Raw genomic sequence first — 15,721 nt, forward strand, 5'->3', positions numbered from 1 at the left:
GTAACTCTGAATGCTGGTAGTTGTTTTCGGGTGCTTTGCTTTCTGAATTCTGATTAAAAACACAAGGAGCCATACAGTCTGCATAACTAAGCCAAGCTATACGTGTTTCATGGGTAGTCTGGGCATGCGTCACACGGTCTCATGTTGGGAGAGTACAGTATATTTGTGATGTATACATATACACTGCAAGGCATGGAAGAAAGCCAGAAACAAGTTTGTAAATTAGAATGTGGGACAGTAGATCTTTGATTTGTCCTCTTTAATCACATGGAGTAAAAATGTCTGAAGTTGCCATTTGTTCCCTCACCATGAAACATTTAAGGAGAAAGGAAAAAACACAACAAAAAAAAAGCCAACCACTTCTCATTCTTGCTTTTCCTTCTTGAGGTATAAATGACTGTACCTTAACTTCACAATGTATCAAATATCTCTTCAGGTGACCCAGCTGAAGGAGGTATGATGGTTTTATCTTACAAGTCACAGCTTTGACAACACAATGAATCTATAAATTGCGACAAACTTCTGTACAACAAAATTCCTGCAGGCCTGAAATACAACAGTCTTCATAAGAGGCTCACAATTAACCAGCAGGAGAAACACACTTAAGGTTTCCCATCTTTCTGCCCATCAGTTTCTCCTCTAGCCTTGGAAAATTTGAACAAGTACACACAGCTTACTATTTATCATTCTATCTACATCCTGTTCTCCAAAAGACATGTTGACAGGAAGATTCAGTCATACTAGTAAACTGGAACGCTTTCTTCTCAGTAGAGGCCTGCACTGATTTGAAGTTCCTCTTTATGTCTGTATTTTGAAATCAGTATAAAGAATGTATTAGAGGTGTGGAGAGAGAACACTGTTTCATTTTTTCTTCCCTAACCACTCTACTGAGTGAGGATCAGTGCAGAACACAGAGGAGGAATGTTTCAAAAGCTAGTAAGTCAAAAAAAAAAAAAAAACAACTCTGAAGTTAACATTGGACTTTGTATCTCCACTCCTCCTGTCCAAGCGAAGTGAAAAACCCAAGATTTTGTTCAAAGTCAGGTCAGAACAGTGGATGAAATATCTCACGTAACTTATACGTAACATGGTCTTTTGAAACTGTTTCAACATGGTGTTTTTCCACTCACTCAAATAAAAGCATCTCCAAAGCATCAAGACCTGATGGGACTCAGCCAGACAGATATTCATCCACAGCAGCTTAGAAATTCAATAGTCAATCAAAAAGCTTTTTTTTGAATGAGTTATTGTTCCCCAATATTTTCAACCAGCTTAAAGAAATATAGTGGAACCTCCCTGTTTTGCACTTATGACTGGGAGATCAAGTGTACACCGTTCCACTGTGATCATTTTGCAACTTCCAAGTGCTAAGAGTTAAGCCAAGATAATGCATATCAATATGTGTTCTGTTCACGTCACTAGAGTGTTGCTTAATTTCCTATGCTATAAGTGTACTTATATTTAATGGAAAGTAAGTCAAAACGAGGTAGCACTGCCACTGTCTTTGCTGGAATGTGGACAGATCCTGGCCTCATTTTCAACGGTGGCTTAGTAAGATTCTACTGTAATCTACACAAAAGGTATAAAACATGAACCTTTTCCGGAATAAGGCCACTAATTTTGCCATTGGCAATAGGCAGTGAGAAACAGCAGTTAAAAAAACCTCACTTGGTTATAGAGGTGTTTCTGAGGCAATAAACTGTGGGGAGAAGTATAAACCCATTGTCCTCTCATCCCTCCTCTTTGTTTTCCAGTATAAGTATATCTGCTTCCTGTATGTACTACTATGTGAGGAGACATTTCAGTCTATTTTCTTAGCTGGGAGTCTAAGCAAGTCCATGCTACACTTAAAGATGGGGACAGCACTGTAAAACAGTAGGATTACAAGCTTCCCATGAGTCATGGTCATGACAGTCTGGTGTCCAGATGCCCAAATTCGATACCAGCGCCCATAAAAAGGATCTGAGACGGCTGGGCACAACATGTTGTTCAAATTCACTTCTGTAACCTGGGAAAGTGACAACAAATTTAGAAATTAACACTATTTTTGTGTTGCACCAATTCAGACACCTAAAATGGTAATTTTGAAATTACCATCATAATCAAAACTGTTTAGGTGACGCTCCTTTGTTCAACACAAACAGGCCAGCTTTCAGAAGGAAAGCAGATCCAAATTCAGTTGTTCATTTAATAGATGGATTTATGCAGGTACATAACCAATTTATGAAATATTGTACTGATACTTGTGATATAGGATACAAATGCTTATTAGAACATGCAATTAAACACTTGCATGCAAGCAGACTTATCCATATATAAACTAGCCATAAGCTTTGAATGTACTTGCAAACTATCCATTTATTAACCTTTATTTACTTACCAAGCCCAGAATCTGCAAGATGCTAAAATGATACACAAACATAAACCCCGTGGATAAAAGAGCCCACCAGAAATTGCAGAGTGGTTCTGGAGTGTAGATACCTTGAAAAGAAAGGAATACATTAGTGTTCAGCTGAATTGCTGTGTCCATTAAACACTCATGAATAATCCTCTCTCTTCTGCTCTGTAGATATTAGGGCATCTGGCTATAGCTGATAACCTACTCAATCCTATCTTAGCAATAATATTTGAGAGCCTCATTTCTTACCTGGAGCATTCTCAACAGTATCTTCCCTCCCTGTGGTCCAGGAATAAAATATACAATATATTACCTCGTTCAGCTCGCCTATTTTTCACCAACACCAGTGATTTTTACCTTATGTTTCCTTCTGCCACTGAAGTACTAAATTACTTTTACACAATGGTATACAGTGAATCTTGAAAAATCAGGCCATCCATACTTAAACACCTGTATCTCATGGGGGCTATGAGTTCGGCATACAGAACACAGCACTGTATTAGAGCACAGCCTAATTGCCATTTCCTAATTTTATGATTGGTTGTAACAATTACTAGAAAGTAACTTGCACCAACCATGCCTAGGAACAGAAAAACTCCACAGAGTAGTCAATCCATAATGATAGACTGCACTTTTAACTGAAAACTGCTTTGGAGACATTTTATCATCAGTAGATATCACAGATGCTGTAAAATACTCTATCCCTTCAAACAAAGTAGCAAATAATCACATTATTCCTGGGTTCACCTGTCTCTCTCCTCCTGAAACTAGGTTTTGTCAACTTCCTGACAACAAGCAATGTGACGTGATGTAGAACGTACCAAGGAAATCAGATGCAATAGAAGTACCCTTAGCTACAAGACTATTTTTGGAATTAGACACTCAAACATCATAAAGTGAACACAAAACCAGTTTACAGAGTCCTCAAGACTCACACTAGTAGGCATAAAAATTTCAGAGGAAGATATGAGGAAAAAACGTTATTTTCCTTACAACTTTAATAACCTAGGGATACAAAAGATGCCCAGTGTCATGCTGCTCAGCTGCTGTAACAAGTTGCAGAGTTTCAGACAATTACAAAAATACACTGGCAATTTTTATCTGTCTTTGCTCTATGATCCATTAGATACTACCAAATGTAGGAACGTGCATCCAGTACTCAAAGGACAGCTTACGGCATAGAGCGCAATATTCATACCAGCCTTTGCTAGCTGGCACATGCTGTAATTACCAGGAAGTAATTACAGACTTCAGGATATACTGTACAATGCTACTGAGAGCTGAAATAACTACACGTGTAGATACCTATGACAGAACTCACCAGAGTAAAGCTGGTGTGAGTATTCCTACGTATGGTATCATATGTAGATAAAGGCAGGTAAGTGCTGTTATTTGCTTTGCCACACCACCATAGAATGTTGCATCCTGTCTCAGGTTTAAAATCTCTAGAGATGCTTTTTCAATCCCTGTTGCCCTTTTACAATTCTTTTCCATCATGCCACTGCAGATTGATTTTGCAGTAGCTACCTGAAATAATTTAATTTCAATATTACTTGATTATCCGAAAACTGTACATCTATTCATTGTCCACTCTCAGTAACACAGCTTCCCTATTGCTAGTATGGAGTTGACTGTACATTTGAATGACGACAGCACATATGCACCCCATGTATCACTCATTGACTTTAATGAGCAACAGTATTAGTGTAATTACCTAAGAAACAACTGCACACCAGGCTTTAGTAAGCCAGCTGTGATTTGGTGCAACCGTGACAAATATGAGCAGAGAAGCTACTCTGAAAACATAAGGCAGCTCATAAGATTCCTTATCCAGTGGGAAGGTGAAGGTCAGAAGTGTCTCAAGTATAAGCAAAACCCAAAGGTAAGAGAACTCTACATGACTAATTCAAAGTGGAGTGCTCTACAGCTAAAGGAAAAATTCACAACAGTGTAATTCTTCAAACACACTCAGGAGGCATGAGCTAAGCGCCGATATCCTATTTGGAGACTGTTCTTCAATAGCAATGATATTCATTAAACTCCACTGCCTGAAAACATCAGATACGTGACACCACCTTGAATATGGTTTTTCATTACAGAGAGCAAGAGAGAAGGCAACCAGCCTTAGTGTCAGAGTTCAGGCGATCACAGCTCTGTTTTTGGCTGAACCAACTTTATGTGACCTGGTCAAACTATACAGAAATGCTTTGTGCTCAGCTGTAAAGAAAACAGTTTGACTTGCAAAGCTTTTTTCTATTGTCTTTGCAGTTTTAGGTGCATGTTTAACACAGATGTAAAACAAAAGATAAAATTCAAATAAGATATCTGAAACAGCTGCCAGGAGCTGGCAGAGTAGTGCTACACCAAACCAGGTTTCACGTGAATTTGTCTGGTTACAAAGCAGGTAGTATATAAACACTAAAATAGACCAGTGAACCCAGCTATGAGACAAGACTGGAGGGACAAAGCAGCCCCTTGAAGAGTGAGGAAATTGCACGAGGTGACAAAACAGATCAGTGACATAATTTGGCTTTGAACTGAAGCTTCTCATGTCCAGCTTCAATCTCATCAGGGAATCGTACTTCAGAAGTCTCTTAGGAAAGCTGTTCAGGTTCCTGCAGCACAGAATTTCACTCTGCTACATCCTCTCTCTGTTTCAAAATTCACAAAAATCCATTAGCAGCTCTCGCCCTCTACAGATTTTTGATTTCACTTTGTAATAGAAAAAGCCCTCCTTGCTAGATTTCACAATGAAAATAACAGTGTGGTTTTCAGCAGTATCATTATTTGGACATCAAGGGACAAAGAGGAAACAATGACCTCTACACGGAAACACTTCAGACTGCTCTGGATTTCCAAGTGTGCTTTGGGAAACTCATTTTAAATTCATACCTGGGATATTTTCTGTACATTTATCAGCAGAAAAATAATAGGTTTTATTACTTTACGGTCCTGCTATTCAGCAGATGCCTGTTTAAGAGAGCAGTGTGGTGGTACACTGTAGTGCACTGTAGTACACAGTGTGTTAACAGAAACATACAAACAGCAAAACTGAGACCCAGCTGAGCGGCTCCTTGAATGGCCTGTGCTGGCTTTGGCAAAAGCTATTTGCTCTTTACATAGGAAACAAGTTTCCATAGGTAGAAGTGAGTTTCACTGATCTCTTCACTAAGGATCCCATGCAATTCTTCTGTGTTAATAAGCACTCTTCAAAACTTAATCCAACTACCAGTCTGGCACTTATCTAAAAAATCCTCATGCCCCAGACAACTGAGACCGTTCCCAAACCAGGGTCATCCAAGTAGGCTGTATATTTGCTCGTGTTGAAATAGCATGGCAGTAGCCATTTCAATTTAAACTTCATTCTTGCAATAGCATTGATAGGAAGGATTTCATATAGTTTGAAAGGTTTGGGGTTCATCATCTGCTCCTGTAACAAGAATCTGTTGACCTTGAACGTGGCAAGTTAACTTGGAAGTGGAAGCATGGCTTTAAAATTCTCAGCATCGACAAAGAGACTCAATTTCATTTACATTGCTTCCCACAATGCCTTGTGCTAGTTCTGGTGTTCTTATGAACTATTATTTTTGTTTGAAGTTCGCAAAATACAGGCTTGTAAAAATCTGAACATACTTTAATAGAAAATAATACTGCTTTTGTATTTTTGTGAAAACATGCTGCAGGAAAAAGTTACTCCCCTGTTTGAGTTAGAGCATTAGAACCTAAATGTAGTACAATTTTTTTAATTTAGTAGGGTACTAGAAAAATTTCTCTCCTACTTAATGCCTTGCTTTCATTCCCACTACACGTGATAGAGCTTTTCCAGTTTTCCAGCCCAACACACCCTCAAAGCAACTATCACCATTCCTTCATCTGCAAGTTTATAAAAATGTGAAGGCAAATTTATTTCCATTTTAGTTCCCTTGATCAAGGGGTTAATTTAATTCTAATAGTGAGGCCTATGGAACTAGCCGAGACAAAACTTCCTTTCCAGGGGAAAACAGGAAAAATGTTCTCAAGAGGATGAGCCTGAAACCCACTGTTTCCACTACAGCTGCTCTGAATCTGTGTAGATTTCAAAACACTACCTTAGGCCAGGAGATTTCCATTTCCCTCAATGCTAGCTACTCTCATCAGAATCAGCTCAGAGGTCTTACATTCCCTGCTCCTCTCAGGAACCATTCTTTATATTCCATAAGGCAGCAGCAGTTCTCCCTCTTCCTTCATATAGTGGTAATTCTTCCATATACCAGTACATACTCTTCTAAACTTCTCTATCTCTGAGAACTGACCCTGGGCCCACTCGGAGAATTCCACATTAAATTCCTTATTTAGTTTTAACAGGCCCCCACCATTTCAAAGGAAGGGTCATAAGACAGAGACATATCCCCTCTTCCTCTTCTCCAGCTCTCTTAAATCAAACAAGATTATCCTGAAATGATCAAGCTAGAAGAGAGACTGCAGCATTAGCCTGCAGTAAGAGCAACAGCACACACCTCTGGCTGCTGAACACAACAGCTCCCCTGCTGCTCAACGTGCCACAGTCCAAGCACAGCCGGGCAGTGAACCAGGCATTTACATCTAATAACATGAGATTCAGGAGGTAAAGCTGGAAATAATAACATGGAAGCTGCCAGCAAGAGAGTAGGAAAATAATACATAAGAGTTGACAGGTCTCCAGGAGTTTCAGTGAAAGAGCTTTACATTATCAAGTATTTCACTGAGGATGGGGATAAACTAAAGTCCTAGCTATATTCAAGCACATAGTGATTTTTTTCCTGCATTACTACTAAGGTATATAATAAAGTCCACTTTATAATTCCATTTAAAAGCTAAGAAAAGATATAGCTAAATACAGTCAACTGTCAAAAAGCGAGGAAGTGGCTGAGAAAGAATACAACAGCTTGAAATATCTTTAAATGTGGTAAGCCCCCACCCCTTGCCAGCGAGCTCTGGAAGCCAATGGAAAGCACAAGTTTAGATCCCCAAATGCTTCAATTTGCACTTTCCTAGTTTACAGCCACAGGAAACATGATCCTTTAGTCTGTACTTTGTATCTGTGCTCTACATCTTACAACTCAGCCCAGCTTCTCAATAGGTGAGAAACACTGCAGTGCCCTTAGGAAAGCTGGAAAGCCCCTTCTGTCCATCTGCTGAAGTGTGAGAGAAGCATTCTCCGGGGGGGGGGGGGAAGAAATAATCGACTTCTATTGACTTTCTGACAGTGCCATAGAACTTCATCTCTTCTGATGCCATTTTTGAAGATACTTGGATCAAAAAAGGAAAGGGCTTTATGTCTGGAATCAGAGAGACAGTTTCTTCATTGCTTATCAAAATATAGCATCTGCCTTATAAGCTGAAAATTCCAACTGTACCCCCAGCAAAGAACTCACCTACTTGACTATTCAGGGTGCACAGCTACACAACAGTCATTCAGTTTTTAAAATACATGGGGTCAGACCATAGGACTGTTCAGAATTTGCAATGCCACTGCTGTCAGTTTTGGCACCAAAAGATTTTAACCACCCACCACCTCCCCCCCCCCCCCAAAAAAAAAAAAATGCAACCAAATCAATTTTACTCTCTCCACAGTGTGGACAGCCTGCCTTTGAATTGTGACTGCTGAGAATTTGCATAGCCACCTCGACAGTGGGTGCTGGAGACTATCTCCCCCTGCAGGCTAAAGTGCAAGAGCCACACAACCACTCCGACACCAACACGAGGGCCTTTAATTAAACATACCCGATACCCTGGAGCTTCAGGTAGAGGTTCATACATCAGATTGCTCCCTGAAGCAACAAAATTCTAAAACACCTCAACACTAACATCCTTTTCTGCTTTATTAAGTTACTAATTCCATTAAATAATGCTGAGAATCAAAAAACACGAGATTCTCTCTTGATCTCGCAGTGCTAGGGAGCTGCTATAAATTAACTCTTATTTCAAACTGTTGTGGCATGATATCATTTGCTTACAGCACTCAGGAAATAAAAATTGCACTTTGATCAAAATTCAATACAATTTGAAGCTCTGAAATGAGGTGCATATCTAATCCTGTCAAATCCATCTGAAAATCCGACCGAACTAGTTTAAGGACCAAGACAGTCAAGAGCTGCTAGTCTTTAAGGCTGACGCAGTGCAGGCTAGATTTTAATGATTTTTTCATTATGTTAAGAATATACAGTTAGAAAAACTAAGTTATCCTGAACACCAATGAAGGTTTCTAATGCCTTGATCTTAAAAGGTCAGATTAGTGCACTGTTGCAATATTTGTGGCAGTTACAAGAGACATTACACATGCTCAGCTGTCATCTCCTTAAGCCTTTATCCCAGGACCATAAAGTATAACTATCGGAGCATACTCATATGCCTCAGAAGACCAGTTTAGCTGTAGTTGAATGTGGTTTGAGTAGTTTTTCAATGAAGGGGTGGGTTCCATGATCTAAATTTTCCCTGCTGCGGTTCCTGTCTTCTTCCTTGCACCTTGACAACTCACTCATTGCACCTCCCTCCTGCCAATCCTAGCAGTCATCTGATGCAACAGTAAACCAATCCAGAAGCAACAAAGGCATTCATACTGTTTTGACAGGGAAGCTAGGGCCTCACCTCCAAAGGACAAAAGAAAACAGAAATAGCCTATTCAGCTATTTCAGGAATGCTGTGTCCTGCCCAGGCACATACTGTAATTTCTGGTAGGGTTCACAGGTGATACAAGGTGAGATTCCTTCAGCAAAGAAGTTGCCAAATGCAGATGTAAGAACTGCCTTGAGTTATGAATCTTCTATGCTGGCCTATTATGTCTACATTACATCTATTTTGCATAACAGCTTCACTGCAGCCAAGAAAGATCTGAGCCATAGTGCATAAGCATTTATTTGTCTAGCCTGGCATGCATATGCATTCGTACACTTGGAAAGAAAATACGTTAGAAAGGAAAATACAGGAATCTGTATTCACTCAGTACAGAGGGGAAGGCGAGGAAAGAGGAAGAGAGAAAAAGGTCTTAATCCCTAAGAGGGAATACATCCTTGAGCTTCAGTGAGTTCACTGCAACACTGCAGCCTGAGTTCTGAACATCTCTCATCAATTTGATCCTGAGCATGGTAAAGCCCCTGCACCTACATGGGGGGGGGGGACACACACGACATGAAGATGATGCTGCCAGTGTAGCATGAGCAGTCTTCACCACTGTAATGAACAGCAGGAAGAGAAAGCAAATGAGTGATTACAGCCCTTGCTTACTCTCACCCAGTTTCCTTTCAAAAGGAACCCCCTCAACAGGTAACTGGATGTGCATGCATGACTGGTATGATGCTTGAGTAGCATGTCAACAAACTTGGACATGCAGTTCTGTGTAGAGTAAGCCACGAACCAGCTCTGCTTCAGGTGTTCTGCTCAACCTGCCTTTGAGAAAAGTTTGAGCTTCTACTAAGGCCGTCAGTAAAATTGACAGATTCCCAATAAAACTGGTTTGGTATATACTTCCATATGCAATTCATTCATTCTAATGTTTTCAATTTTACTACCCTTCAATTACTTCTCCCAGTCATAATCCATAGACTCACTGATAGAAATTTCTATCTTAAATCCAGAAATAAAGCTGCATGCCAATCAATGTCAGTGATGAAAAAGCAATTTTCACAACATATAATTAGAATATAGGGTATGAGCTACTCGGAAAGTACTTTAAACAAAGGTGCTAGTGAAATGACAACATAGTAACAAATGTTTTTAAGCTGAGTAATTTTTTTCATACACTACGTCTTCCTGTTTCACTAGCCATAACTCCTACAAAAGTCCATGGGTGCTTTGCTAAGGAAGTATTACAGTCAGTCAGGTGATGAGAGCCAACTGCATAAGCAATGGAACTGTTATTAGTCACACACCCTAAGACAGTCTCAACCGATGCTAAAGTTCTTCTAGAAATGTCACTGCTATCAGGTCAACATTAGATGGCAGCAAATACCTGTAAATTAATAAAGGGCAAAAAATGTAGGAAACTGAGCTAGGGGACAACTGTGCAACACAAAGCCCTCCAAATGCAGATACAGCCCTATCAGCCCCAGGAAACAGGCACCCAAGAACCCAGAGAACCTTCACCTCAAAACTAACAAGAAACTAAACCAACTCAACAAAGGTCAGAGGAATACTTCAAGCAACATCCAAGGCCAAACCTTAAAGCAATAAAAAAAACCCTCAAAACCAAACATGCCTTAAAATGATGTTACATAGGAAGTTCGAGGCCATCAAAAGAAGTGATTTAGCAACATCACGAGCATGGTTTGCCATTACCTACAGTGTATTACATGGCTCTTTACACCTCCCACCTCTCTCTACCAAGTTTGCGCAATTTCAACAGCTATACTGCACTTCTGCGTTATTCGCCAGAATTTTAAGATCTCAAAGACACATTAAAATTAAATTTGCATGGCATATTACTCTGGTAAGAGGAAGAAGCAGAATCTTTTGAAGTATTACACTTCACGTTTTCCTCTGGATCATTTTAATTTGGTTTCCCTCAGCAGTGAAAAACAAAAAGGTTACAAACCTAATAGTGCAGTAAGTACGAAGCACTGTAAGTAACTGCTGCTATAAAATATAGCAGATTCACCAGAATGGAAGAGGCTCACTCTGCTTGTCCTGAGCATTTGCTAACCTGTCTCCTATTCTTTGAAGTCACAGCCTCGGGGTTTTCATTAAAGGCCACTGAACATATGGACCACAAATTACCATCTTTTATTTCCAGAACAAAACAACTTAGCTCTGCTGGAAAATGCAGCTGGAGGCATGTTAACGCTAGAGGGGGGCAGAGCATCACACTAGATCAAGGCATCCTGCATTCCCTTCTAAAGAGCCACGATTAGAAAAATCACTGGCCAGCGGAACAATTTGGGATTCCCAGACTTTGTGAACTATTATGGTATAAGTGAATGCAAGACAGTAATCTTATCAGAAGAGATAAGAAGCAAGCTAGTTCATTTCATTAATATGTGTCATTACATTTCATTAGAGCTTCAGAATGCCAAGAGTTTCTCTCACTAGCCAACTAATATTTACATTGGGATATAATAACACCTTTTTTCAGCTCATTTGAAGTTGCAGTACTTCAAGATGCATTTAAGAAGGAAAAAGTCTTAAAAATAGACTCCAACAACAACTTAAGAATGTTGCAAGACAGCAGAGATGCTACTAAGGAAGAGAGTGCATGTTATGCCAACACATTCTTAATATCCCTTTGGGCAAAAGACCTTTTTTAATTCTCCTTTCACAGCCTGACAAAAAATTCTTTGCTACCTCAGTTGCAACTCCAGCTTAAAATGGGAAACTATTACTTAACAACACAGAGAAAACTGGTAAAATATGAGTAAGAGTAAAGCCTGTGGTAACCATTCAGCACAGCTTTTTCACTGTACCGGACCAATTCAATATGTATAGAGTAAATTGCCAACCTACCTCCTTTCCGCAGCAGATAGATGGGCACAACATAAAGCATCACATGCTGGATGTAATAAATTTCCATTTCAAATGGAAGCTGTGGAATAAGGAAAATATTTGTAAATGTTTTTCATCACTGACACCTGAGTTTCAAGGAACCATTCTCCTCATGACCCATGAAAAACCCTTCAGTTATTTCATCACCTATGCATATTAACAAAGAGATGACATTCATCGCCAGTGCTTTGAAAGTGCAGGTAAGTGTACCCATTCCATTCCCCTTGCCACAAATGCAGCACTTCAAGCAGACAATTCTCAAAATTGGCTAAAAGCACAGCAAAAAAGGAATAAAATAAAATTGCTCTTTTCCCTTTCTTAACTATAAATTACCATTAACAATGCAAAACCCTCAATAATCAAACCAGGAACTGTATACACTCCATATGGTAGTAGTCTATTTAGAAAGAAAAGATAATTGCTGCCTTCTGAGTGGTAAAATTCTATTTATAGCATTCTATAAATGAGTTCTTTTATATATAAAAGTATATAAATAAATACATATGTAAATAATTGCTGAGGAGACCTGTGCAAAAATCAAAAGACCTGATTTATAGCAATCTGCATGTATGTGTGAAACTTACAAGCTCCACAAAATATAAAATAATCAGTACTTCACTGGTTTTAAAGAGATGATGCAGAAAGATACATATAAACAAGTTACCAGTTCGTATTAAATCGGGTATTTCTCACATGCTGACAACTTTTGGGAAGTCACAGTTAGTGACCATGTGCTTAGCTGAATTCATGTTATCTCTCAGAGAAGCCAGATAGACTGTGCTAAAAATAACCTGACCCACAACTCCGTGTTCAATTTGAACCCTTTAATCCAGACCCAACTAATTCTAGCTTTTTATCAGTTAGAAAAGGTGATGTGCCATATTTGAAAGTTATTCTTGTCTGTAAGTGCCTTTGCCTGTATCTATTTGTTAAACTAAAGCAACACATTTGAAATTGAAGAGTAGTAGAAAAGATTCCAACTCAAAATCCAGAATTCAGCTTCTCGCTGCAGCTCACTTACAGATCTGAAAAGACTTTGCCATTATTTTTCAGAAGTGAAAACTGGACAATACCACAACACACGTATGGAATCTCGCAGGAATAACACAAAGCCCTGAGTTTTGGTTCAAACACAGCCTTATTCTATCATTCCACAGAGATTCCAGACACAAATCCTACCAATAACAGTAGTCAATAAACTGCTGGTAATTAATACAGTGATCTTTGAAATTCAACAATAATTCTTATATCTTATTTTGAATGCCAAGGATGCTAAACCCAACAGCTGGATTCTGCTAGTCCTGGCGTCCCCAGCTGCACAGTATCAGTGTCCTGATTACAACCTCCAAGATGTTCAGCCAGCTCTTGGGAGACTAAGCAAAAAAAAAAAAAAAGAAAAAGACCAAACACAAAAGCCCTCACAACTTTCATACAAACTGTTGGGTTATTTTATTCCAAGAACTCTGTATCAAAACATAAAACCAAGCAAGATAATAGCATGCAAAAGCAAGAACTCAACAGAAGCTGTGAGGTTTCCTGAATATGAATCTTTTCTTCTGTCCCTTGTTGAAAGACACAGAGAGCAAAGTGAGGGAATTCAAATTATCTGGGAAGAGGCTAAAGCAGGCAGTTTTCCTAACTGGAGAAAGAGCTGTACTTCTTCCACTTGGAAGTGACACACTTCAGAAACAATAGCTCCCAATATAAACAGCACAACGTGAGGCACCCACTCCTGCCAAGGAGCATTCTCTATTTATCTGTGGTTTCATAAGGGCTTCTACACTTGCTGAGTTGTGAGCATCAGTTACACAAATACTATGCTCAGGACACTTCTGAGAACAGAGTAGCAGTTGTTTTGCTGCAGTAGTGTTGACAATATTTTTTTTTTTCCTATAAAACAAAAAATCTTTTTTCACTATAAAAGATTGCTTGTTCTGAAGCCTGACCAACCAGCAAGTTCATCTGCTGGTATAGAGCTACAAAGGCAGAATTTCTGTACAACCAAGCATCTAAGTTGTACAGCCAGGCTACAACAAACACAAAAAGAACAAATACAAAAGATGAACTATAAAGTTGTCCTGTGCAACCGACTCACTCCGCTCTAAAGGTCTTAGCTATAAATTGTTTTAGCAATAAGGAACTTACAGATAGCAGATACGCAAAGAGAAACTGCAAATAGTGACAAGGTAGAAGGGGTCACCCACAGCAGTCTAGGATTTAATGAACCTCTTTGTGAAAACAAGCACTTCAGCAAGTGGTGAAGTCTGAGAAATTAAAAACTCAAAGCAACACTTACAGAACAAGTCAGTCCCTCTACCAATATTGACCATAGGCACCCATGAAGGCCACATGTATTTAAATCCAGACTCCAACAATCTCCAACGTAGACCCTCTTCACAGGCCCCAAGAGGCTCAGGTGCCCCTGTAGAAACCCAGCAGCCTCTCCAAAGAGCAGTATCCCCCTTGTAACCAACCGGTGATGTTTGTGATTCAGTTCTTCAACCTGACCCAGAGAGCTTCAGAATGACTAAATATCTGTTAGCAAGACTTGTAATCTAAACTGTCTATTGAGCATATTAAAGGCCCCAGGATTCCAACCCAAATCATTACAAGTTTTAAGAGTTTTTCTTCTTTATGTGCTAGTTTTGGCTGGGATAGGGTTAATTTCCTTCACAGTAGCTGGTACGGGGCAATGGTTTGGATTTGTGCTGAAAACAGTGCTGATAACACAGGGATGTTTCAGTTACTGCTGAGCAGCACTTACACACAGTCAAGGCCTTTTCTGCTCCTTACCCCAGCAAGGAGGTTGAGGTTGCACAAGGAGACGGGAAGGGACAGAGCCAGAACAGCTAGCCCCAGCTCACCCAAGGGATATTCCAGTGGCATCATGCTCAGCACATAAAGCTGGGGGAAGAAGAAGAGGGGTATGTTCAGAGTGATGGCAGTTGTCTTCCCAAGTCGCCATTAGGTGTGATGGAGCCCTGTTTCTTGGGGATGGGAAACAGTGAATTAATCCCTTGTTTTTACTGTGCCTGTGAATGCACAGCTTTTGCTTTACCTATTAAACTGTCTTTATCTTATCAGCCCATGAGTTTTGTCACGTTTACCCTTCCACTTCTCTCCCTCACCCCACTGTGAGAAGCGAGCAGCTGTGTGATGCTGAGCTGCAGCTGGGGTTAAACCAGGACATGAGGCCTGTCGCTACAGAGGATGATGCTCACTGAGAAAAATCAGGAAAAGGCTTTGTTCAGTGCACTCTCCACTAAATGCATTTGTTCTGACTTTTATCAGTGTTCTGAGTGTTTGACTAGCACTATATTTGATGTTTATTGTCTCATAAAATACTGTCTCCTAGTCACTCAGTTTCATTATGCAAACTAGCTTACATTAATGACACAATGGACACAATCAAGCATTTGTAAGGTCAAGTCCAAAAGAGGTAGATAATAACAATTTCTGAAATAGTATTTTCCCAGTTCCTCTAGAGACAATATTAGGACTACTTATGACCACCAGCAGAAAGTAGATTTACAGTTATCAAATATAAGTGTGAGTCTAGTCTCCACTTCCACACCCATACCATTTTAATGCATATAGCACAGATACTGCCTAAAGCTGCAGAAACCCTCCCTGACTTGAGCACCTACCAGCAACCAAAGCACAATCTCTCAACATCTGCCAATGTGCAACTGTTTGTTATTTCCTTGTACCAGTTAGATGAAATCAGTATTGATGTCACATACTGTGCTACCACAACCTATTCCATGTTGCTGTGTAGGCACAAGCATTTCAGGCAACCTATTCAGTACAGTGAATTACTTATACCTTAAC

The 15,721-nt window shown here is 39.7% G+C and overlaps 1 protein-coding gene across 3 annotated transcripts in view; it reads right to left on the bottom strand.

Annotated features, from left to right (window-relative positions):
- Positions 1-987: 987 nt before the first annotated feature.
- The window catches only part of TMEM164 (transmembrane protein 164), a 33,003-nt gene continuing 18,269 nt past the window's right edge, over positions 988-15,721 (bottom strand). For all 3 annotated transcript variants that reach the window (XM_057399460.1, XM_057399459.1, XM_057399463.1), the window contains 3 exons: positions 11,852-11,930; positions 2,381-2,481; positions 988-2,008 (listed from right to left, as the gene is read on the bottom strand). In XM_057399460.1, coding sequence (XP_057255443.1) covers positions 1,802-2,008; positions 2,381-2,481; positions 11,852-11,930 — 387 coding nt within the window. In that variant the 3' untranslated portion in view covers positions 988-1,801. The remainder of the gene's footprint in view (positions 2,009-2,380; positions 2,482-11,851; positions 11,931-15,721) is intronic.

The sequence above is a fragment of the Pezoporus wallicus genome, unplaced genomic scaffold (assembly GCF_028554395.1).
Source record: "Pezoporus wallicus isolate ANWC-B61680 ecotype Strahan unplaced genomic scaffold, APGP_CSIRO_Pwel_v1 contig_13659, whole genome shotgun sequence".
NCBI lineage: Eukaryota > Metazoa > Chordata > Aves > Psittaciformes > Psittacidae > Pezoporus > Pezoporus wallicus.